At 44.4% G+C, this 19772-nt stretch overlaps 1 protein-coding gene across 2 annotated transcripts in view; it reads right to left on the bottom strand.

Moving 5' to 3' along the window:
* The window catches only part of LCP1 (lymphocyte cytosolic protein 1), a 50797-nt gene that overhangs the window by 16843 nt on the left and 14182 nt on the right, over positions 1 to 19772 (bottom strand). Inside the window, exons 1-4 of one of the 2 annotated variants that reach the window (XM_054212837.1) lie at positions 14241 to 14470; positions 3875 to 3965; positions 1974 to 2125; positions 1098 to 1227 (exon numbers count right to left, since the gene is read on the bottom strand). In XM_054212837.1, coding sequence (XP_054068812.1) covers positions 1098 to 1227; positions 1974 to 2125; positions 3875 to 3941 — 349 coding nt within the window. In that variant the 5' untranslated portion in view covers positions 3942 to 3965; positions 14241 to 14470. Of the gene's footprint in view, positions 1 to 1097; positions 1228 to 1973; positions 2126 to 3874; positions 3966 to 14240; positions 14471 to 19772 lie in introns of those variants that run through there. The other variant, XM_054212844.1, reaches the window with a different exon arrangement.

Below are 19772 nucleotides of genomic sequence, written 5' to 3'. Positions count from 1 at the left end.
GAGCTGCTTAATACGCCTTCCATAGTCCTTCCCACTGAATGGGGTTGCCCGGCGTCCTGAGGGCAGGCATATTATAGAGACTGGTAATGAAGTTCATGTGATTCAACTGTATGTTCCAGTTGCTATGCTCTATACTTGCACCATAATTTGAATGCGTTGTTGTATCACTGTGCGAAATCTAAATCTCACATAGCTTCCAATAAGTTCAAATAAGTGAATTCTGTATTGTACATTACACCCTCCACGTCTGGAATATCTACAAGAGCCTGGCCAGGGTGTATTGGACTCTGACAAGAAGCATTCAGAGGGTAATGGGCAAATGTTCCCTGTAGTCCAACAGGGCTGTAACGTAACTATCCTGTACCAGCAGCAGCTCACACCACCCCCAGTAACTCAGAGAAGGTGTCCTCTGTGCTCAGGTGGGTGGAGATCTTGGAAGCATCCTCTGCTCTCCCTTCTCCAGAGAGAGTTCCGCAGCCTTGCCTCTGCAGAAGACAGCCAAGGGTGGGACCTCCTCCCCATGGAGCTGCTTCAGAGTGGGCTATGCCCAGGAGGCAGCAGAAGCAACCATGGCTGCCCCAAACCTTCAGCTTGAAGAAACAGGCTGGGAGAAGGACTCTGATGGGGTCATGCCCTCTTTAGAAAAAGGTCAGGAACCATTTGGTTACAGGTGAGTTTACAGAAAGGCTACCAGAGAACTGTTAAAACATACAAGGAAATGGGTTAACAACAGCAGGGAATCCATGCTGGTGAGCACGGACAGCAACAGGCCAGTCTTTGTGCTGCTGCAGCCATGCCAGGAGGCTCTTCTCCAGCAGAGCTGCAATGCATTTATGCCAAGGGAAGCTAAGCTGGCTGGAGCTTCCTCCCATAGCCACAACTCTGTCCACCCCAGTGAACCAGCTCACGCTACTTTTGACAAAGACCCTGCTGCAGTGTTTTGTCACCTTACCAACTCTTTGCCTCGCACCAGCCTGGCCTGAACAGACACCAAAGCGCATCGAGGCCAGAGCACCTGGGTTTGCACCAAGATAACGTGCAGATGATCTCCAAGGGCTTGTTCCTAGTTGCTATCAGTATAGGACAGCTGCACCTACCTGAGTAAGAGTGTTGTGTGCCAGCACTGGACTGCTCTGACGTCCCACCGATAGCACAAATCCCCTCCTTTTTGTTGATTTGTTTTCGGAATGACTTAGCAACGTCATCACTCTTCAGGTTTTGGAAAATCTTTCAAGCACAAGAGACAATTTTAAAATTTCAGAGGATTAAACCAAGCTAAAACAGTGAGCTCTCGGACCAGGAGACATGTCCTCTCTGCTTCGTACGTAGGGAAGCACAGCTTGAGCATTATTCAGTGGGTTTCTGTGTAAAATCTGTGTATCTGCTGTGGTAGAACAGGATCACACACAGCTTTTGTGTTTTCAAAGCAGTGAACAAAGATCAGCTAAGTAAAAGAAATGTAGACGGTATGAAACCACAGAGCTAAAATGTGCAGGAGGAGGGCCTTTAACAGTTTTGGTTTGAAGAAAGGAGAAGTAAAACCGGTTCTCCATCCCAAGGGAAAATCCACTATTTTAGCATTTGTTTTCATCCCAGTTCAGAAAAAGAAGAAGCTTTTTTAATGGAAAAAATGCCCCATGAAGTTTTCGGTTTCGATCTGCTGAAAATTTTCATAACCATCTAGCCAGAACATAATATATTCACAGTTTATAACAGAAAAACTTCATCCCGCTGCATCAACCAAAATGAAAGATATTAAGTCTATTCAATACGCACCTGCATTTGTGTAATTTGTCCCAGTTAATTGCGGGATGTCTAGTTCGGTTACCTCCTGCTCTCATCTTGCCCAGCAAGGGAACTCCTTGGATTAACTAAGTGCCCATGAGACCCTGTGGTTTTGCCTCTGCTGTGCTCTGGGGACCACCTTGAGTATCCCGCCTGGAATCTTACTAAACAAAAAACATCTTACTTACTGAAATAAATTCATCAAAACTGATCCTCCCATCCCCTGTGGTTGTCAAATTCTGAATGAGTTCTCTGGCTTTATATCCTGGGAGAGGGAGATTGGCTGCCTTCAACACATTAGTTAAATCGTTGGCGTGGATGAAGCCGTTCCCGCTGATATCTGCAAAGATTAAAGCAAACATTCAGATTCTACACCAGCCTAATGAAATCTTATGCACACAAAGGCTGCTGTTTTTATTTTACCTAAGGAAGCGTACATTATATATAAAGATTTTTTTATCCCGAAATCCAATACTTTCAACAACTGCAGTGTCATTCACACCCAAAAAAAAATTACAATCACCATTTAACAAACAAAACCTCACAGTGATGAATTTGTATGTTTTAGACATACAGTAATATCTTAACAAAGGTAGGTTTAGATGGATATAATTGACTTTCCAAGGTTTACAGATAGACAAACATGCAAGTGATTTATAGAGGGAGCATCCCGTCTACAAAACAGCTAAAGAAAATGGAGTTGATTCAATATAGAGTTACACCTTACGCATTCCTAGATATAACTTGTGATTTTGGCCTGTTTTCTGCATCTAATATCATCAGAACTCATGAGTTTAGAGGCTTGGAACTGCATCTGGTCATGCTTAAAATAAAAACTTGGGTGTTTCTCTGTGATGGTGCTAACACAGATGGTCCTCCTGGGCCTGTTACAAGATCCAGGGCAAGATTTTATGAGAAGATTACCAATACAGGTTAAGTAGTCCTTTCTTTTGTACCAGTTTGTGAAAATCTCCACAAGTAAAAAAGGAAAGTGAATCTATTGTGTGAAGAGTTTCTGTTAAAACTCTACGGTTATATATAGTTATGTATATAGTTATATATGGTTATATCTTTATATTTGGGGTTTGTATATCTGTGTGTTTCTTGTTCTGCAGGCTCTTTTTCCCCAGCCCAGAGGCCGAGGTGATTTCGAAGAAGCGCATGGCAATTTCCTGCGTGGTGAGTTGCGATGTGCATCACTTGTGGCAAGCAGCAAAAAGGCGCTCGGCTCTCAGCATCAGCAGCGCAGGGTAAACGCAGCCTGCAAAGAGCCTCCTGCCCATTTTTGAAGTCATACAACAGAAGGATCTGGACTTGGAGAGGGAAATGTCTGGGAAGGGAATGAGAACTAACTTCCAGCATTCGCCTTGTCAGTGCATCGGGTGCACTGGGCACACACAGAGCCCAGATGTTCAAGATCACCAGCCTGGACTACTGTCTGCTCAGAAATCAAACAGCCCATCACCCGAAGCAGTGAGGAGAACTGATTAACACGTAACCCAGCGAGGCTGACAGATCTGCTAATAAAAGTTAAGTGAGCTGCTGAGAAGCATAAGGACCTTTTCTTAGAATTTGAGTAGACAGTGATGGGTCTGCATGACTTTAAAGGAGGCAAATCAGGTGAGACTTTTAAAGGCTTGGAAAGGAAACACACACTTTAAAAAATTAAAAGGTCGTAGTAAAGGGATTACAAATTCTGTAGCCATTTGCACATTTGACCTCTCCAGACTCTTCTTCCCCAGAGGGAGTACTCAATTTACATTAAAATAAAACTTTTTGCCTCCCAAATAACTTGCCAGGAATAAACAATACTCCTAGGAAAACACTTGAGAGCATTTCCAACATGGTTTTCTGTACAGCTTTTGAGGTTATTTCATAAACCCTCCTGCTCACTGCCCTGCCATCTCTCCCCAGTCAGAGGCCATTGCTCTGCAGCATGCTGATGTGGTTTCATCTAGGAGGCCTGCAGTGGCAGGAAAAGGACTTTCTGTGGTTTTTGTGACACAGCAGATCAGCGCTGGAGTAGGCTCCCTCTCCTCACGGCTGGCCAGTACATGAGAAAAGCACTTGACACTTCTGCTGTACTCACCGACTTTGCCAAAAGCCTCTCGCAGCTCTGCCATCTCCTCCTCCGAGAAGTGCACTGTCGACGCCATTTCTTATTTCTCCGAGCGGCAGGTCTGCAAGAAGAAAGCACTTGTTTTTATTTGGCGCCTTTGTGGGTTTGTAATCATGATGGAAAAGAGGGGTTTTCCCTTGGGATTGACAGAACGACTCAAAGTCTCGGAGCAGTTCTCCACTGCTGAAAACCTTCTCTACATCCCGAAATCAAGTGAAGCGGTAAAATCCTGCGTACGTGAGATACAGATCCATGTCCCTGCTGTTGTTTTGACAGGCCCTGCTCAAAATCCCAACAGTTTCATTTACCCTGTCTTAATTGGAATTAAATCCTACCTCTGCTAACTTCTGTTTCTCATGGAGAAAGAAAAGAAAATGGTGCTGGCTGTTGTTATTCCCCGTTCGGAAACACAATTCACCACGTGCTTCAGCAGCAGCACTGGCAGAGAAGTGGCAGCTCTGTCTGCTCCCGAGGCTCCAGAGCCCCCAGAGATATTTGTACCACTTCCCTTTGGGCACCTAATAAGGAGGCTGGTCACCCTTATGGGGTGGATGGATGGAAAGAAGCTCCTTCAGAAGGTGTTCAGAGCACCAGGTTGGGCTCCCAGAGGGCTACTTCTCTTCCTGGCTATGGGGAGAGTTTACGGACTTGCCCCCCAAGGTACCTAAGTCAGTGCCTGAGGTTGGGTGGCACTTCAGGAATGGGCAGCTGGAAGGAGTTTTCCTGCCTTTCCTCTCATCAGAGATATAAAGCAGGAGGCAGGATTAGACTTCCCCCTTCTAGGCACCTTTCTTAATAATGAGAAAAGGAAAGTTTACTTCTGTTTGTCACATCATTTAATACACGGCCAAAGGATGCACATTGTACCCCTCTGGTTTTTCATGCACGTACTGTCCCTTGCATCTATTCATGAGGAAAGTGTTCAGGAGACAGACTATCTATTATTCTATATTTGTGAGAATGACTCTAGTGTCCTATGTCTCTTTAAGTATTAATTAACCGAGCAACTATTTAAATAGAATAGAATGGAAACCTGAGTTGATCCTGGAAAGTGGTTGCTGCCACTGCAGTATTCACAGGGCAGAAAAAAAATCAGAAATGCCTCATTCCCAGAATAAAACCAACATTGCATCCCAGAGGCTTGGATTCCAAACTTCATATAAAGATATACGGGGATAATTTTAAAAATTACAGATTTGCTATAGCCCTCTACACAAAGACACAGAGTTGTGTACAGCCTAGCTGGGCTTCAGATTTAGTGCTCTCCTGAACTCATGCATTGATTGCTTGTATCAGCGAGAACCACTATGGACGCGGCTTTGAAATAGGCCAAAGGCAGTTTCGTGTGGTTGGCTTCCTGTCTGCCGTCTCCCTGTCGTATCGTGCACCCTTTATCTGCCTCGTGACTGTGATGTTAGGGTGAGGACAGCTTCCGGAGAAAAATCTGTTCCTTCACCCCAACCTTCATAAGCAGAGAAATGCAGGATAATCCATAACGCACTCGCACAAGAACCCAACTGCAGTTTTCAGCACAACGGAGTTTGTCATTGCTACTGAAATACTAATATAATATTAAAAGTGGTTCTAAGCAACACACTTTCAAGGATTATCTGTAAAAATCTCTGTGATCCACTAGCAATGTGGGTTATGTATACTAGGGTAAAATTAGATCCATAGTCTTCCTCCTTCATCCTGGCATCTTTCCTGCCTCTGATTCCTCACTACCAATCTTTTCCTGTTGCATGCCTTGTGTTTTTGCAACATGTGGATTACCTAAAATGCACCCGAACACATGAAAATCTTACACTATAAGCGAGAAAATCTATATTCCACTGCAAGATCATCCTTTCCAGTCCAGTCAATTGATCAAGCAATATAATTTGCGACACAACTTTTAATAGCATTAAGAGTGTTCTAGAGTTTAACAGATAAGAAACACCACAGGTTGTTGCCTATAGCATTACTTTCGCAAAGAGTTTTATAACCTTGAGAAAAAATTAGCACCAACATAAAATGGACTTTTCTCGATTGCATGAGAACTTGTGGCTTCTGGTCAGTAACTAACTGGTCTGTTAAATACAGAGAATCCTATTAGTAGTACACAAGTTTACATGTGCAGGCATTTATACTAATAGTACATAATAGGATGAAGCACTTTGCTGTAATGAACCCTTCTGACATCCTTTTTAGGTCAATATTACCCACTCTGTTGTAAAGGTGGCTACACCTAGCTGAGAAATCAGATGAATCTCTGCACTGAGCAGCGGAACTGGTCCTCGATCACCCGAGCAGTAGTTGTACTCGGGCAATGGAGGTATTGTCACCGCCCGCTCCAACACACAACTGAGTTTCTTCTGCATTTTCATCCCCTTAGTGTATCCTGATCTCAGCCTGTCAGCTCCACCATCTACCATCATCTGGTTTTGCTGACTAAAATCCCCCTCTCGGTTTATGCAGCGGTGAGATTCGGATGGGCACTCTCTGTCAGCCAGCCCTATGCTGCCACCTGCAAAGTTCTTTTGGCAGGTCAAGTGCACCGTAACCTGAAGTTACGATGGATCACCTCTCTAAGGGTTTGACACTGGTGCCCATCGCAGTACATCTGCCACTTAAGATCCATACCAGCAAGAAACCCCCTTTATAGCCATCACCTCTACATGGTTTCAGGGTTAACTCTAGTCACAGTTTTGGCAAGGGACCGCAATAAAGGCAGGGAAAGAGTTGAAAGTCTTCGCTGCGGGTCTTATGGGTTCATCTGCAGGCAGAAGACCTCTGTGAAGTGCATGAAAGCCCTCAAATTTACACTCAACTAATCAAAACCAGTATTTTAAGGTTGAAGGCTTCAGAGTTATTCCCAATTAAAAATTGCTGACATTTTTAAAATTGTTCAAGTCATAAAAACAACACACAGGGAAATCAAGAGGGAAAAGTCCAACACTTTGGCAACGCACAGCAAAAAGGAGCAAATCCACCTTCCAAAAGTTACTTTTCAGTATATAAACTGCTTATTTTGCATAGATCATTAAAAGTAATAGGCACACAGAAATGTAAAATGCTTCTGGATAATGGTGGGGGAGGTCAGGCCCAATATTTTCCTTCTGTTTTATCAGCCAAGAGCAGAGTCATTTGCTTCTAGGGGCCAAACACTTCCAACACTTCACCTTCCTCGGTGCAAATTGAAAATACTTTGTGCGTCCCATCAAGAGGGCATCCAACAACCCGGTCCAATTACTGATAATCCACAAGGCATTGTAAGCATATGGTGTACTGTTCTGCTCCAAAAACTTTTGCAAATTCAGTATGACAAGACAGATGCAGAGAAAAAAATGAAGAGGATGGCATAACAGCAAAGAATACGTGGAGATGACAGGCAATACGAACAAGTTGAAAGAGCTTCTTTGAAGGGAATAGACGTTAAGCAGCTGAGGGAGGTGCAAAGGGAAAATCAGGTGATGAGAACCAGGTGATGGCTTTGAGCACAGAGATGTACAGCAAGAAGCAAAGAGAAAAGCTGGGCAGGGGGGAGGCATGGCAGGAGGGAGGGGAGTTTGAGGAAGAATGAATGCAAACAGCTTAGCTATTATCAGCACAAATGAGATTTTGAAGGTCAGCAGCAGCTGGGAGAAAGGCTCTTGAACTTGGCGTGATCGAAGATCAGTGAAGGAATCGCTGTTCCTCAGAGAGAACAAGATGAAAGTCAGCACGTGTTCAGATGTGGAGGCAGGATGCCGAGGAGGGGAAGAGAGTTCCACGGGTTGGAACAAGACAGACAGTGGAACTGCCAACAAGAAAGAAATGGAAGGTAATAAAAATTCAGAAGGAAAATTAAAGACTCCTTGAGACAGACCGAGCTTCAGATGGCATTAGGACATCCAGATTACACATTGCCTGGAAGTGACACTTGGTTCTTGTTTGGCAAACAGCATAAATCCGCTATTGCAAAAGCAAAAATGAAGTTGTGCAAATACACTCCTTCCTCCCCAGAAGACCGATGATCTACAGGTTAATGTCAAAAAGGGAAAACGGCCTCACCTAAGCTGCTGAGAATCATAACAAACTGATATCAAAAGAGCCTCTACGAAGCACTCCATTTCTTGCCTTCATTTCCAAACCATGCCGTAAAGCCTCCTTTCACTTGACCTTATCCTCAGAAGAACCTACTACCAGACTGATGTTTTAAGACATCCAATAACAAACTATTTTCAGTCTGGAACATAAAGGAAGAACTAAAATAATCTCAAACCTGAACGTTACTGCTAAATTGAAACACAGGCTTATTGATGTTCTTTCATCTCTTTCGATTTTGAAGCCGTAGTCTGAGAAGCCGCCTGGTTATGTATTACTTGGCAAAGTGTGTACCCACCATGCAGTATAAATAATAAATGGCAAAGCCATTAAAACCTAAAGGTTTCCAAGACTTGTATTAAATGGTTACCTTGTTTCATATTTTCCTCCACTTCCCTGGTGTTTAAACTTTACTGCAAGCAAGGCAATGAAAGCCTTGAAGATGTGAAACTGCGCTTTACAGCTAGACATAAAGTTGTACCTTTCCCCAAAGCAAGAAAGACAATTTCATGGGGCAACATTACATTTCACAAACACACATTTAAGTTTTCAGGAACGACTTAACTGTGAATTCACTGCCGAGAAAGTTGAATAAATTACTAATATTAATTAACTTTCTACCATTCAAGCTTTATTTTGTTAAAGTACTAGTACTTTGCCAATAATACGATAACCCCTCTAGCTGTTGGAGAGTGATCAGATAAAGGACCTCATGTTTGTTCCCTGTCATCTATAAATTTCCCTATTCCTTCTGCTGTCTTCTCTTCAAACTTGTTTATTTTTTCTGAAAGTGATGAAACAACAGGCACTCTCTGTTGCAAAACATAGCTCTAAGAGTTGCATGAGGCAGCAGAAGACTGTGTCCCCCTCCACATACAAAACTCTGCCTTTTACTTTATCAGAGCTCACAGCTCCAGTTCCTTTTCTTTCCCCTGTCTTGTCTCATCCACAAATTCAATTTCCGAATGTCCAGCTTCCATAAGGGCTGGGGAATCCTTCCCCAGCTCTCTTCTGCATTAGCCTTTCCTCTCTAGCTGGTATCAAAGAGGCACCACCAGCAATGCTCCCCCAGTGCACAGCCCGCCCTGGGCAACGCTGCCAGCAGGCAGGAATAACAGAAGTGGCCTCAGAATTGTGCAGAAACTCTTGTGATAGATCCAAAGTGTCTCGCAGGCCAGAAAAATACATGGGAAAAAGGAGTATCTTGAGCATATTCAATCTTTGCCCCATACTTCTTGCACATTTGGGGCCCTCCTCATTGGCAGTCACTCATCAGAACATCCCTGGCAGGATATTCCTCCCCAGAAATATTTCCCTTGGCCTTTCTCTCACAAGGTCCCACATGTAAGTCCATATATCTCTATGCATTTCTGTTGAAATTATGGGCCTTAGTCAGCTGATTTTCTACAGTATGGAAGTGCTGAGGAGGAGACAAGAAAAGAGAAGATTTATGAGTTATGCTCTGATAAATATTTTCCTTTTGGAGACAAGTTTTTGTCATTTTCGTTCTCGCTAAAGGGTGAGAAAAAGAGAAATTATTCGGTGGATCTCATGTTGAAAGAAGAATCAATGCTATAACCACAACAGTGCAGGCTGGAAGATCCTCAATTTTAAAGTTTCATCTTGTGTGCGTTGGCAAAAAAACTTCAACTAAAATGCAACTAAAAGGCAAAGCCATCTTATTGGCAGTCAGCCACATATTCTTTTGCGTGATCCAGAATAGTTTATCTCCCCCAATTAAACTTCATATTTTCAGCATACATGCTATTATCATGTTTCTCTCTCATAGATTTATCGTTATCTGTTGTTTTTCTTGCAGTTCTGATCAAAATAATGTGCTTGTATTCCTGCTCTAGCAAGGTGATCCATTGACTACCCACAGCAAAGTAGGATAGTAGCATTAATGCTAAATTTGCCCACCCTTACTGCCAGTTTGGAGCAGTGATAATTTGCAGCGATGGCTCTAGGGTATCCATCCTAGACTAAAAAACAACGCCATCCATGTCCCTTATTCTTATTTGGCGTCACAGTTTCCAAGCTGATTACGTGGACATCTTTTGGTGATAGGGTATTTTTTTCTGCTAATGATGCAAGATAAATCTAGAATCCATATTTCAACTCCTTGCTGGTGAGTTATTCAGCTAGCCAGCTACTCACCAAGACTGACGGCATCAGCAAATACCACCAGGTTTTGAACCACATGTCAATTAGGTGCATTTCTTGCACAACAACTTTGAAAATCACTGAAGAAGCATGAAGAATTGCAGCATCTTTGAACAGGTGAGGAGGTTCATAAAGAAAAGTTCACTTTTCAAGCCGTGCACTTAGTGGTATGACTACTTCCCCATTTAAATAGGTATAGATACACACATGGATTAGAGCTTTTTCTCATTTCCTCAATGATGCTGAGTTAAATTTTAAATCCTAAAGTAGACACAAACATACTTGGCTCTATTAGCGATGTGAACTTGGATGTTACAGTACCTTCAATCTGGGTGGGATCTTGCTGTTTAAATCAGCATACAAAATACAGAGAGGAGTCTTTCTGAAGTTATGGCAAATAGTTCCTCCCTGGTACGTGATAAAGATTCACCGTTTAGCCCATAATAAATTACACTCTCTGCCTCAACGGCATTTTAAAAGACTGGTGCCTGCAACAGCAAAATCTCACCGTGTACACAGGCACTGGAATTGTTAAGCTGTTGCACTTCACATATTTTATTTTGTATACAATTTGAAGAAACACAGAGAAAAGACATTTATTGCTGTTCAGAAAGCAACATGGTGATGACCGTGAGTTATTTCCTTAATGTTCCGTTTTATAAAGGACGTTATTTGTCAATGTGATGCCCAAGTCCTAAATCAAATATGAGTCAACCAGGGCTCAGGAAGGGAAAATCCACAGAGCTTGCAGAGAAATGGAGATCTCTTTCCAATATACCACTCAGTGGCAGGGAGTGCTAATCCTTCAAGGAAATTAAGACATTGAAGAAGCAGAGCTGTGAACCCATAAATAACTCTCTTTATGTGCCTTTTATGTGTCAGATAACATCCTATCAGGGAGACACTATATATGCGCATATTATTTTTCAACCAAAGTCTGTAGATTATTTTTTTTTAAGAAAAGATGGATTCAGTACACTACATTTTTGTTGTGTCACTTAGGTTTTCTATCCCTTAACCAACACAAGCTAGCTAGCTTTTAAATTAAAACATTTTTGCATAGAAAAAGGAACATTTTGATTCTCAAATGCTTTCCAGTGATTTTTTCTCTCTCTCTTTCCCCTCCCCCCCGCCCCCCCGAAGCTGGTTTTCAAACAAAGCCAAACTGACAAACAACTTCATTCATCCAGCAGATGTCCGATTTGGCAAGGAAAGCCCTGCCCCACCCAGTTCCACCTTCGCTAACTAGTGTGGGGGAATGGGGGAAGACGAGAGCATCTACAGGGGCTGCTTTGGATACAGGTACAAGGAGTTACCCAGCCTCTGCCCCATCATCACCGGGGTGGCGGATGGGGCACAAAACCCTGGGGCAGACAGAGAAAAGCCTTTCTTCTTATTCCTGTGAGGTAGTCATCGTACTGCAGCCCAATGGCAGAAGGTCAGGTCACAAAGTATTGACTCAGTCCCAAATGCCCTGTGGAAGCCTGGTATCTGATACAAGAAAAGGAGAACGTGGACTCCGTTTCCAGCTTGTTAGCCGGAAAACAGTTCCTCTGTGCATGGAAAATATTAAAAACATGTTCCAGCTGTAAAAAGGAGATGGATATATTATTTTTAGATACAAATGTATATTTTCATTTGACTGATTCCACCTGGTTTTATGAATCTGTTGCTGTTGCTCCCATTCTGGGAGTTGTGTCCAGTGCTCCGTTCTGCAGGACTCCTCCCTCAGCTCAGCAGGGATTCACAGGGGCTTAGCAAGACCCTGAGTGATCAGTCCCTTCCACCCACCAAATCAGACCAGAAAACAGAGAACGCATCTCAACATAGATCTCCTTACGGGCTGTCCTGCTGCTTGGGACGCCCTCCTGCAGTGGTGCCACTCTGGGAGCCGAGTATGTAATGGGGAACCAAAGCAGGGACTGGAGCAGCAGGAGGAACAGTCCTCTCATGCTCCTTTCCTCTGAAGAATAATTTGGCCTTACAGTGTGGTCCCTGAGTCCCCACTGCCAGGTATCCTTCTCCGCTGGTGCTGGCTCCATGTCTGGGACACCCGCTGGTCTCACCTTTGTGGGGGGGGGATGGACCGACTTATTTCCCACCCTACAGCTTTCCCCTTTGATAACTGCAAAGATGCACAGAGCGACCGATGCAGAGCCCCCTACTCCATCTTGCAGCACAGCTGGTTGCAGTATCCTAAATGCTGTTTCAGGTTTTTTTCATAAATATTTTTCATTTTGATAAATATTTTACGTTTTGTATCAGCATTTCACTGGAGTCTGCTGCTTTGCATGAAAGGGCTAAAAGTATGAAAATCAGCTATGTTTCTGAATGCATTGTACTCTCCCAATCTCCCCCATCTCCTTCCTTCCCCTTTATTCAACCTCTTTCTAAAGTTCTTTCATACTTTAGAAAGAACATATGGTGATGACTTTCACTGTAGGATCTCTATCAAGATAGCTCTGCTCCGTGCTACACAGCTGCATTTTAGGCTGCTCATGACTGAAATCAGAAGGAAACAGGATCAAAAAAAAACCCTGATAGCATAATACAGCACGATGGAGTGCATGGTACACTAGACCACTGGACTCATTTAAGTACAGTGAGTTTCATATAGGTTCTCAAACATTTTAAACCATAACAGTATTTAGTCCCAACCCTTACTTGATTTCAATTGAGGAAGCAGACTCAAAATCAGCAGCATAATACCTATTTTTTGACCTATTGAGTGAGCGCTGTCTTCAGCTTCGGAGCTAAGTAAATTTGGACCTCGTGGTCAGGATTGAAGCAGAAATCCCCACTCTCTCTACCAGCAGGCAGGCAGGTACTTCCCAGTCCCTCCTGGCTCTAGCATCCCTCCTCGATGGAGTTTCCCACCACAAAGGGGGGTTTCCACGTCTCCTGTCCTCTCAGGAGAGTTTGCCCAGCCCCATCCCTGACCCCCTGCAGACCCTCTGGCCCCATCTCGGAAGGGCAAACTGCTCCGGCATGATGAGCAAGAAGGGAGGAAGGTGATACATGCTGGAGTTTTTCTCCATGAGAGGTTTCAGGGCGTGATCTACTTTTATCAAGGTAATCAAACAGCCATCTGCTGAGCACCCATCTGCACTTCTGATGGCACAGTCTCGCCTGCCATTTGCTAGAGATCATCCTCACTTGATATCAGCAGCAGTGAGGGGTAAGCTTGCCAATGTTGTCTGTGACTTCAGCTAAACTAACAAAGACCTAACAAAGGTCCCATTTGCTTGAAAAGTCAAGCTGCTCACAGGCTTAAGGGTCAGTTGTACAGACAAGTGTTCAAACCAAATGCACATGCTGAGGAAACCACTGTCTGACAAAACCAGCAAGTCTACTGCTCTTACAGAGCAAAAAGCTAAGTCCAAAGGCTCCTGTTCACAATTCTACCACCTAAAATGTCTGTAGACCTTTAGAAGTCACAGTTCATCTACAGCCTGAGCTGAAATCCTAAAGAAGACAAGGGACAAGCCTGACCAGCTTCAGCAGTCAAGATCTTAAAAGGCAAATACAATGCTAGGACCACCACATACCACCATTTTTAAAGCAGAAGTCCCTACTACAATCAGGCTCCATCAGTTTGATTTATTCTCTGGAGAGTAAAATTACATTTATAAAAGCCTAGTGTGAACGTCCTAACAGGCAGCAGAGTGTATTGTAAACAATACGGGACAAAACACATTAGCTTTATGAATCCGTGTTTTTCATCACTGGAATAAGGACTACCCTCTTCCAGGGCTTCACTCTGCAATATAAATAAGGGCTTCTTACTTTATCACACCCTGCCAAACTAATGAAATGCCAGCAAATGCAAATTCAAAGACTACCACTCCACTCAAAGGCCACCGCTCTACTCAGCCAAAGACCACGACTCCACTTAGTCAAAGACCACTCTGCCCAATTACATCCCTCAAACACTTTCCTGAAGGTCGGTAGAAAAGCCGTGCACAAGACAATTGGAAAATGCTTCAGGCTAATGCAGAACCTGCACTGCTTTTTCACGGTGACCACAATTTCCTGTGCAGTTAAACTGCTCGTACGCGCGACGAGGGCGGCTTGCTAAAAAAAAAACCAGCAGGTGCTGTGATCTTACCTCCTGGGCTCAAGCTGGGGGTCCAAACGGCCGGAGCAACTGCTTGACAGCTGCAAATCCAATGGAAAGGGGAGAACTTCTTTTAAAAAGAAAAATAAAACTTTTTGGAGGTTGGGAAACGGCGCAGTAGTATGTCGAAAGAGGTTGCTGCGTGACTAGGAAAATCTTCCTTTTCTGCAGAGCCGCTAGTCAAGCCCAAGACTGCAAGCCCAAGACTGAGCCCAGAGAGGGAAGTGACTGGTGACAAAACGTCATTGTGAAATAGATTTTGTCTTTATAAGGACATTACCCTTCTCTGGTCTCGCTCTTCACCACGTTACTCCTACAACAGGGCCACTGGCGTGTACCACTTCCTCTCAGCTTTACCCTTCTTTAGTTCTGTTCTCTCTCACTGAGAACATGCGGTGCACACACACACACACGCATGCACAAAACACCTTCTCTCTTTGGCAATTAAAAGCAGCCACATTTTAGACTTGCAGAACAGCAAGGTCTGCAGTCCTACCCCGCGCTCAACACACAGGGCTGGCTGCAAACTAAGGCTGCGGCACCTGGGGTGGTGTGTCCAGGGATGGAGACTCCTCAGCACGTCTGGGCAACCTCTGCCAACGTTTGATGTCCTCCCTGTGAAAACTTTTTTCCCTTGCGTGTGGTTGGAATTTCCCTTGATGCAACTTCTGCTCTTTTTATTCTCGGTGCGCGCCTCTGACAAAAGGCTGGCTCCACCTTCTCTATAAGCTCCAATTAGGTAGGTGTAGACACCAAGAAGATCCCTCTCAGCCCTCTCCTCTCCAGCCTGAACAAGTCCAGCCCTCTCTGCCTCTTCTAGGACCTCGTGTGCTCCAGCTTATGACCACCCTGGTGGCTCTCTATAGTTTGTCAAAGCCTTTCTTGTACAGGAGAGCCTCAAACAGGACACAGTGCTCCTCACATCACCTCACAACTAATACCAATTTCAAGGACACGTTTCCCAGCTACATGGAGAGTCAAGTATAAAAGTGCTTGACGGATGCAAATATTAGCTGTCTTTCAACCTGGATGACGCAGTGTAACAGAACCGAAAACACAACATCTATAGATAAAAGTGATTCATCAACCCCATGGGGATTTCAAGAAATGTCCTGCCTTAACAGCAAAATTCCCGTCACTTTCCACAGGCTGAAGAATCATCCTTCAGCTTTTTTAACAACTTCCATGCTTTTACCTCTGAAAACGGGCAGCTGAAAAAAAATAACCAAAACTGGATGGCTTTAATGAAAAAGGTTTCATTCACGATTCATCAGACCAGCTGGATTATCAGCTACATGCTGATGTAGAGAGCTTCAGGAAAACCTTCTTCTGAACAAATCCCCATAGTTAAGATCCATCCTTGAAGCGCACATACATTGCTGTATTCAGAATTACACTGAAACATGTTCCAGGCATTTTTGATGACGTCCTTCTATCAGAAAAATACCTCCCCTGTGGTATTTCATTATTTGATAGACTGTGCCAGGGCTCCTCTTCTTGGTTTTCTAGGATATTTAACACCGGCCTGATGGTTTGCCCCAACTTTTTTCTTACAGACCTTTTTCAAATCCTTAATTATTTCTATTGCTCTCCACAACATCTCTTGAACGCTGCAATACCTTTTCTGAGATAGGGAAGAGGTCACCAAATGGATGCATGCCTTAAATCTAACATCTTACTTGCACAGGAAAACTAAGGGTGGGTGTTTCCTTACCAGAAATGTTTGCTAAGCACTCTTAATGTCCTCTCTTGAGTTATTATAGCTTTTGCAGAAGGTAGGTGAGGCACTTAGATTTTCCACCCTAGCGTATGATATTTTATATTCATCTCACTTAGAATGAGCTCAATACTGTGTCATTTGTACACAGCAGTGATTCATACCAGTACATACTAATAGGCACCAGCCTAAACCACTGCTTGAACACGCTTAGAAATACAAGGACAGCAGCGATGAGATTTAAAGTATGACGGATTTGTAAGGCAAGTATAAACAAAAGATTTTGATATATTTGCCCCATGAACCATGAATCCCTTTTCCTTTTTCTGCCTTATTTCATGACCTACTGGAATGCCACTGTGTATACCTAATGATGCTGTCTCACCAAACATTATTAAACTTAAGTAGTCTTTACACATACCCCCGGCCGAAGTCCTGTCACGACAACGCACTATTTAAATTCTACACTGTGAATCCTTGAAGCATCACACAAATAACAATTTTATTGGGCAGCACTGAAATACGTTTAACTGGTATGGTGCAATAGGTAACTCCTACCTGTACCTGGTGGGATGTTCGTTTGCGGTATTGCTGACAATGCATGATTATATGACGATGATCTCTCTAATGTAATTTCTTACATGGGACAATCATTATAGTACTGATTTCCTAGAATTGTGTTGAATCGTAACTCTTCAATACAAATAGCTTGTATTTTGCAATAAAGTATGCTTATGGTTAGCTGGGGTTACAATAGGATGTATTGTGATATTAAGTGTCCATGACTGTCCCGCATTAGAATAATCATTGAATCATAGAATGGTTTGGGTTGGAAGGGACCTTAAAGATCATCTAGTTCCAACCCCCCTGCCATGGGCAGGGACACCTCCCACTAGACCAGGCTGCTCAAAGCCCCATCCAGCCTGGCCTTGAACACTTCCAGGGATGGGGCAGCCACAACTTCACTGGGCAACCTGTTCCAGTGCCTCACCACCCTCACAGTAAAGAATTTCTTCCTAATACCCAATATGAATCTACCCTCTTTCAGCTTGAAACTGTTACCCCTTGTCCTATCATTACACTCCCTGATAAAGAGTCCCTCCCCATCTCTCCTGTAGGCCCCCTTTAGGTACTGGAAGGCTGCTATAAGGTCTCCCTGGAGCCTTCTCTTCTCCAGGCTGAACATAATATACTAATATACTATACGATACTATACAATACTATACTATACTATACTATAACATAACATAACATAACATAACATAACATAACATAACATAACATAACATAACATAATAATATATATATAATAATACACTTGACTTACAGCTCCAGTCTTAGGGCCAAAATCCAAACACAGATACTTTGAGATTTACTTGCATGAAAGGTAGAAGAGTTAGGGAGGGGTGTTCCTCCAGTTACAGGCAAAGACTAGGAAACAGCCAAGATGATTGTCTACAAATTAAGTACCATAAATTAACAGTCACTGTGTCTAAACACTCACAGAGGGAGGACTATAATTATAAACAGACCATGCCCCTGAGCCGCAGCTGAACAGGTCAGAAACAATCCTTTCCCCTCTCCTGTCACCACTTCAAAAGCTTTACCCCTTATCCTTTCCGTGCCTGAAGGACCTGTCTTTCCACGCACCTTTTGCATCACTGACACTCTCATCCTGCTGCCCGTGCCACGCAGCCACACTTCACTGCAGGTCCGCCAGACTGTATCACTGCAGGGCTTCAACGCCTTCCTTGGCTTTTCCCTTCTTCTGCCTTGGCCTCAGCCCCGCAGCTCCGAGCGCCCCGCAGCTCTGAGCGCAGCGCGGGCTCAATCCCTCCTCCTGGCCTGCTCTCACCTTCCTCCCCTTCACCCCCGGGGGCCTTGGGGAGCCTTAGGAAGGGCGGCGACTGCCCGCTTTCTCCCGTCATCAAGCTCGGGTATTTCTTAGCAAGGTAAGCGGCAACCCAAAAAGCCTGCAGGAACCATTCATCCCGTTTCCGTCAATGAATGAACTGGGACATCTGCCTAAGAAGAGGTACAGCAGCTTCACTTTACTTGGCAGCCCAGAGGGGGTTTACAGGGATCCCCAAACAAGGAGGGAGTTGGGGTCTGCTATAAGTGAACAATTTCTTTGTGGGAACTAGGGAAGGGTATTCCCTCGGTGGCCTTTTCAGGCACAACCATCTCTTGGCACTTGTGTTTGTAACCTCCCACAGCCACCTCCCGAGATTTTCGCCTTCCTGCAGGCTGCTTCTGCTTCGGGCAATGAGTTTCTCCAAAAGGCACTATTGTGCAAAATCACATTCGTATCATGCAATGCCTTCCTTGCCACTGCTGATACAGTCACGGGTTGTGGACATGTCCTCCATCCAAGAACATACACAGGATGGGACGGGCGTGGTGGGGAGCAGAGCAGGGACACCAGCACATAGCGTCCAAGCTGAGAGCGGAAGCTTCCTGCGGACCTTGCAAAGTACCTTTGTTTTAAAGACAGCACAATTTTAAACCAACCTTTTGAGGGGAACCTCCTGGTCCACAAAAAACTAGGGCAAATCAAAATTAATGGAAATTATTTAAAAGTGATCTCATTTAAACAAATAATATCTTGCTCTTACGTAAGTACAGAGGACCCGATCTAATTCCCGCTACAGTTTGACGCGGTCTGAATCACACCTTTATTCCGTGTGACCCTGTTCTTGTTCCTATTAAAGTCAGTGACACTTCCCGCAGCCACTAGTGATTTAGGCACTGAAATGCCTGCCTCGTTTCTGAAAATGGACCCTGAGAACTTAAATGCTGTTGAAAGGTAAATGAGTCCTTGTGAAGCGGGGGTCATTACTCCGATGGCATGTGCTGAGGTGGGGGGAGGTAATTTGACCCACTGCTGGGACTGCCTACGTTAGCGATGTATCCTGAAATGCCACGTGTGATCTCTGCAGGGGAGAGGATGATAAAGACTGAGGGCTTGGCAGAATGCATGTGAAAATAATACCTTTTACGCTGTATTCTTCCTGCATTACATCTGCCAGAAAAAGCCTCCAGAATGCAAAGCAATGGTGGGTGATCGCACCGAACTTGTCACGACACGGATACCAGGGTCCTTTGGGGGTGGAATCATACTATCAGGAATATCTGTTGGTGCAACAAGACCACCTCGCTCCATGTCTCAATCCATTCATGCAGGAAGGATGGGGCAGACCTACCCCCGCAGGGCTTCACCTCCAGCTGGAGTCTACCACCGTGCTCTCCCTCACTCAGGTACAGGATCTCTGACCACCATGCAACCACCGTCCTCCACACCAGGACCCACCGACCCCCATGGACCTCTTGTATTGGCATTCCCAGCAGCGCCCTGCAGAGCTGCTGCATGGAGCCAGAGGGGGAGGGAGAAGACAGCGTGGAGGGTAATGGCCCACGCCTACACAGGTGTGAAGAAAATGAAGGGAAACCTCTGCTACACAGCAGATCTGGCAACCTTCAGCACAAACCCGCAAAAAGGCATTGATACTTGGGCAGGGAGGGACATCTAGGCTTGTATAGTGACACATCTGGAGATAGAGGCATGTAAAAAGAAATTCTCTCATACTGAAAAGCGTGGTTTTGGTGGGGTCATTCTGAGAAGCAGTGGCTCTCCAAACCTCACCTTTTTCCCTGGAGCTGGGCACAGGAACAGCCAGAAGGATACAATAGGATGAGGGGCAATGGTTTTAAACTAGAGCAGGGTAGGTTTAGATTAGACATTAGGGAGAAGTTCTTTACAATGAGGGTGGTGAGGCACTGGCACAGGTTGCCCAGAGAGGTGGTGG

This window comes from Rissa tridactyla, chromosome 1, assembly GCF_028500815.1.
Source record: "Rissa tridactyla isolate bRisTri1 chromosome 1, bRisTri1.patW.cur.20221130, whole genome shotgun sequence".
NCBI classification, from domain to species: Eukaryota; Metazoa; Chordata; class Aves; order Charadriiformes; family Laridae; genus Rissa; species Rissa tridactyla.
This window is presented reverse-complemented; position numbering and strand designations above follow the sequence as displayed.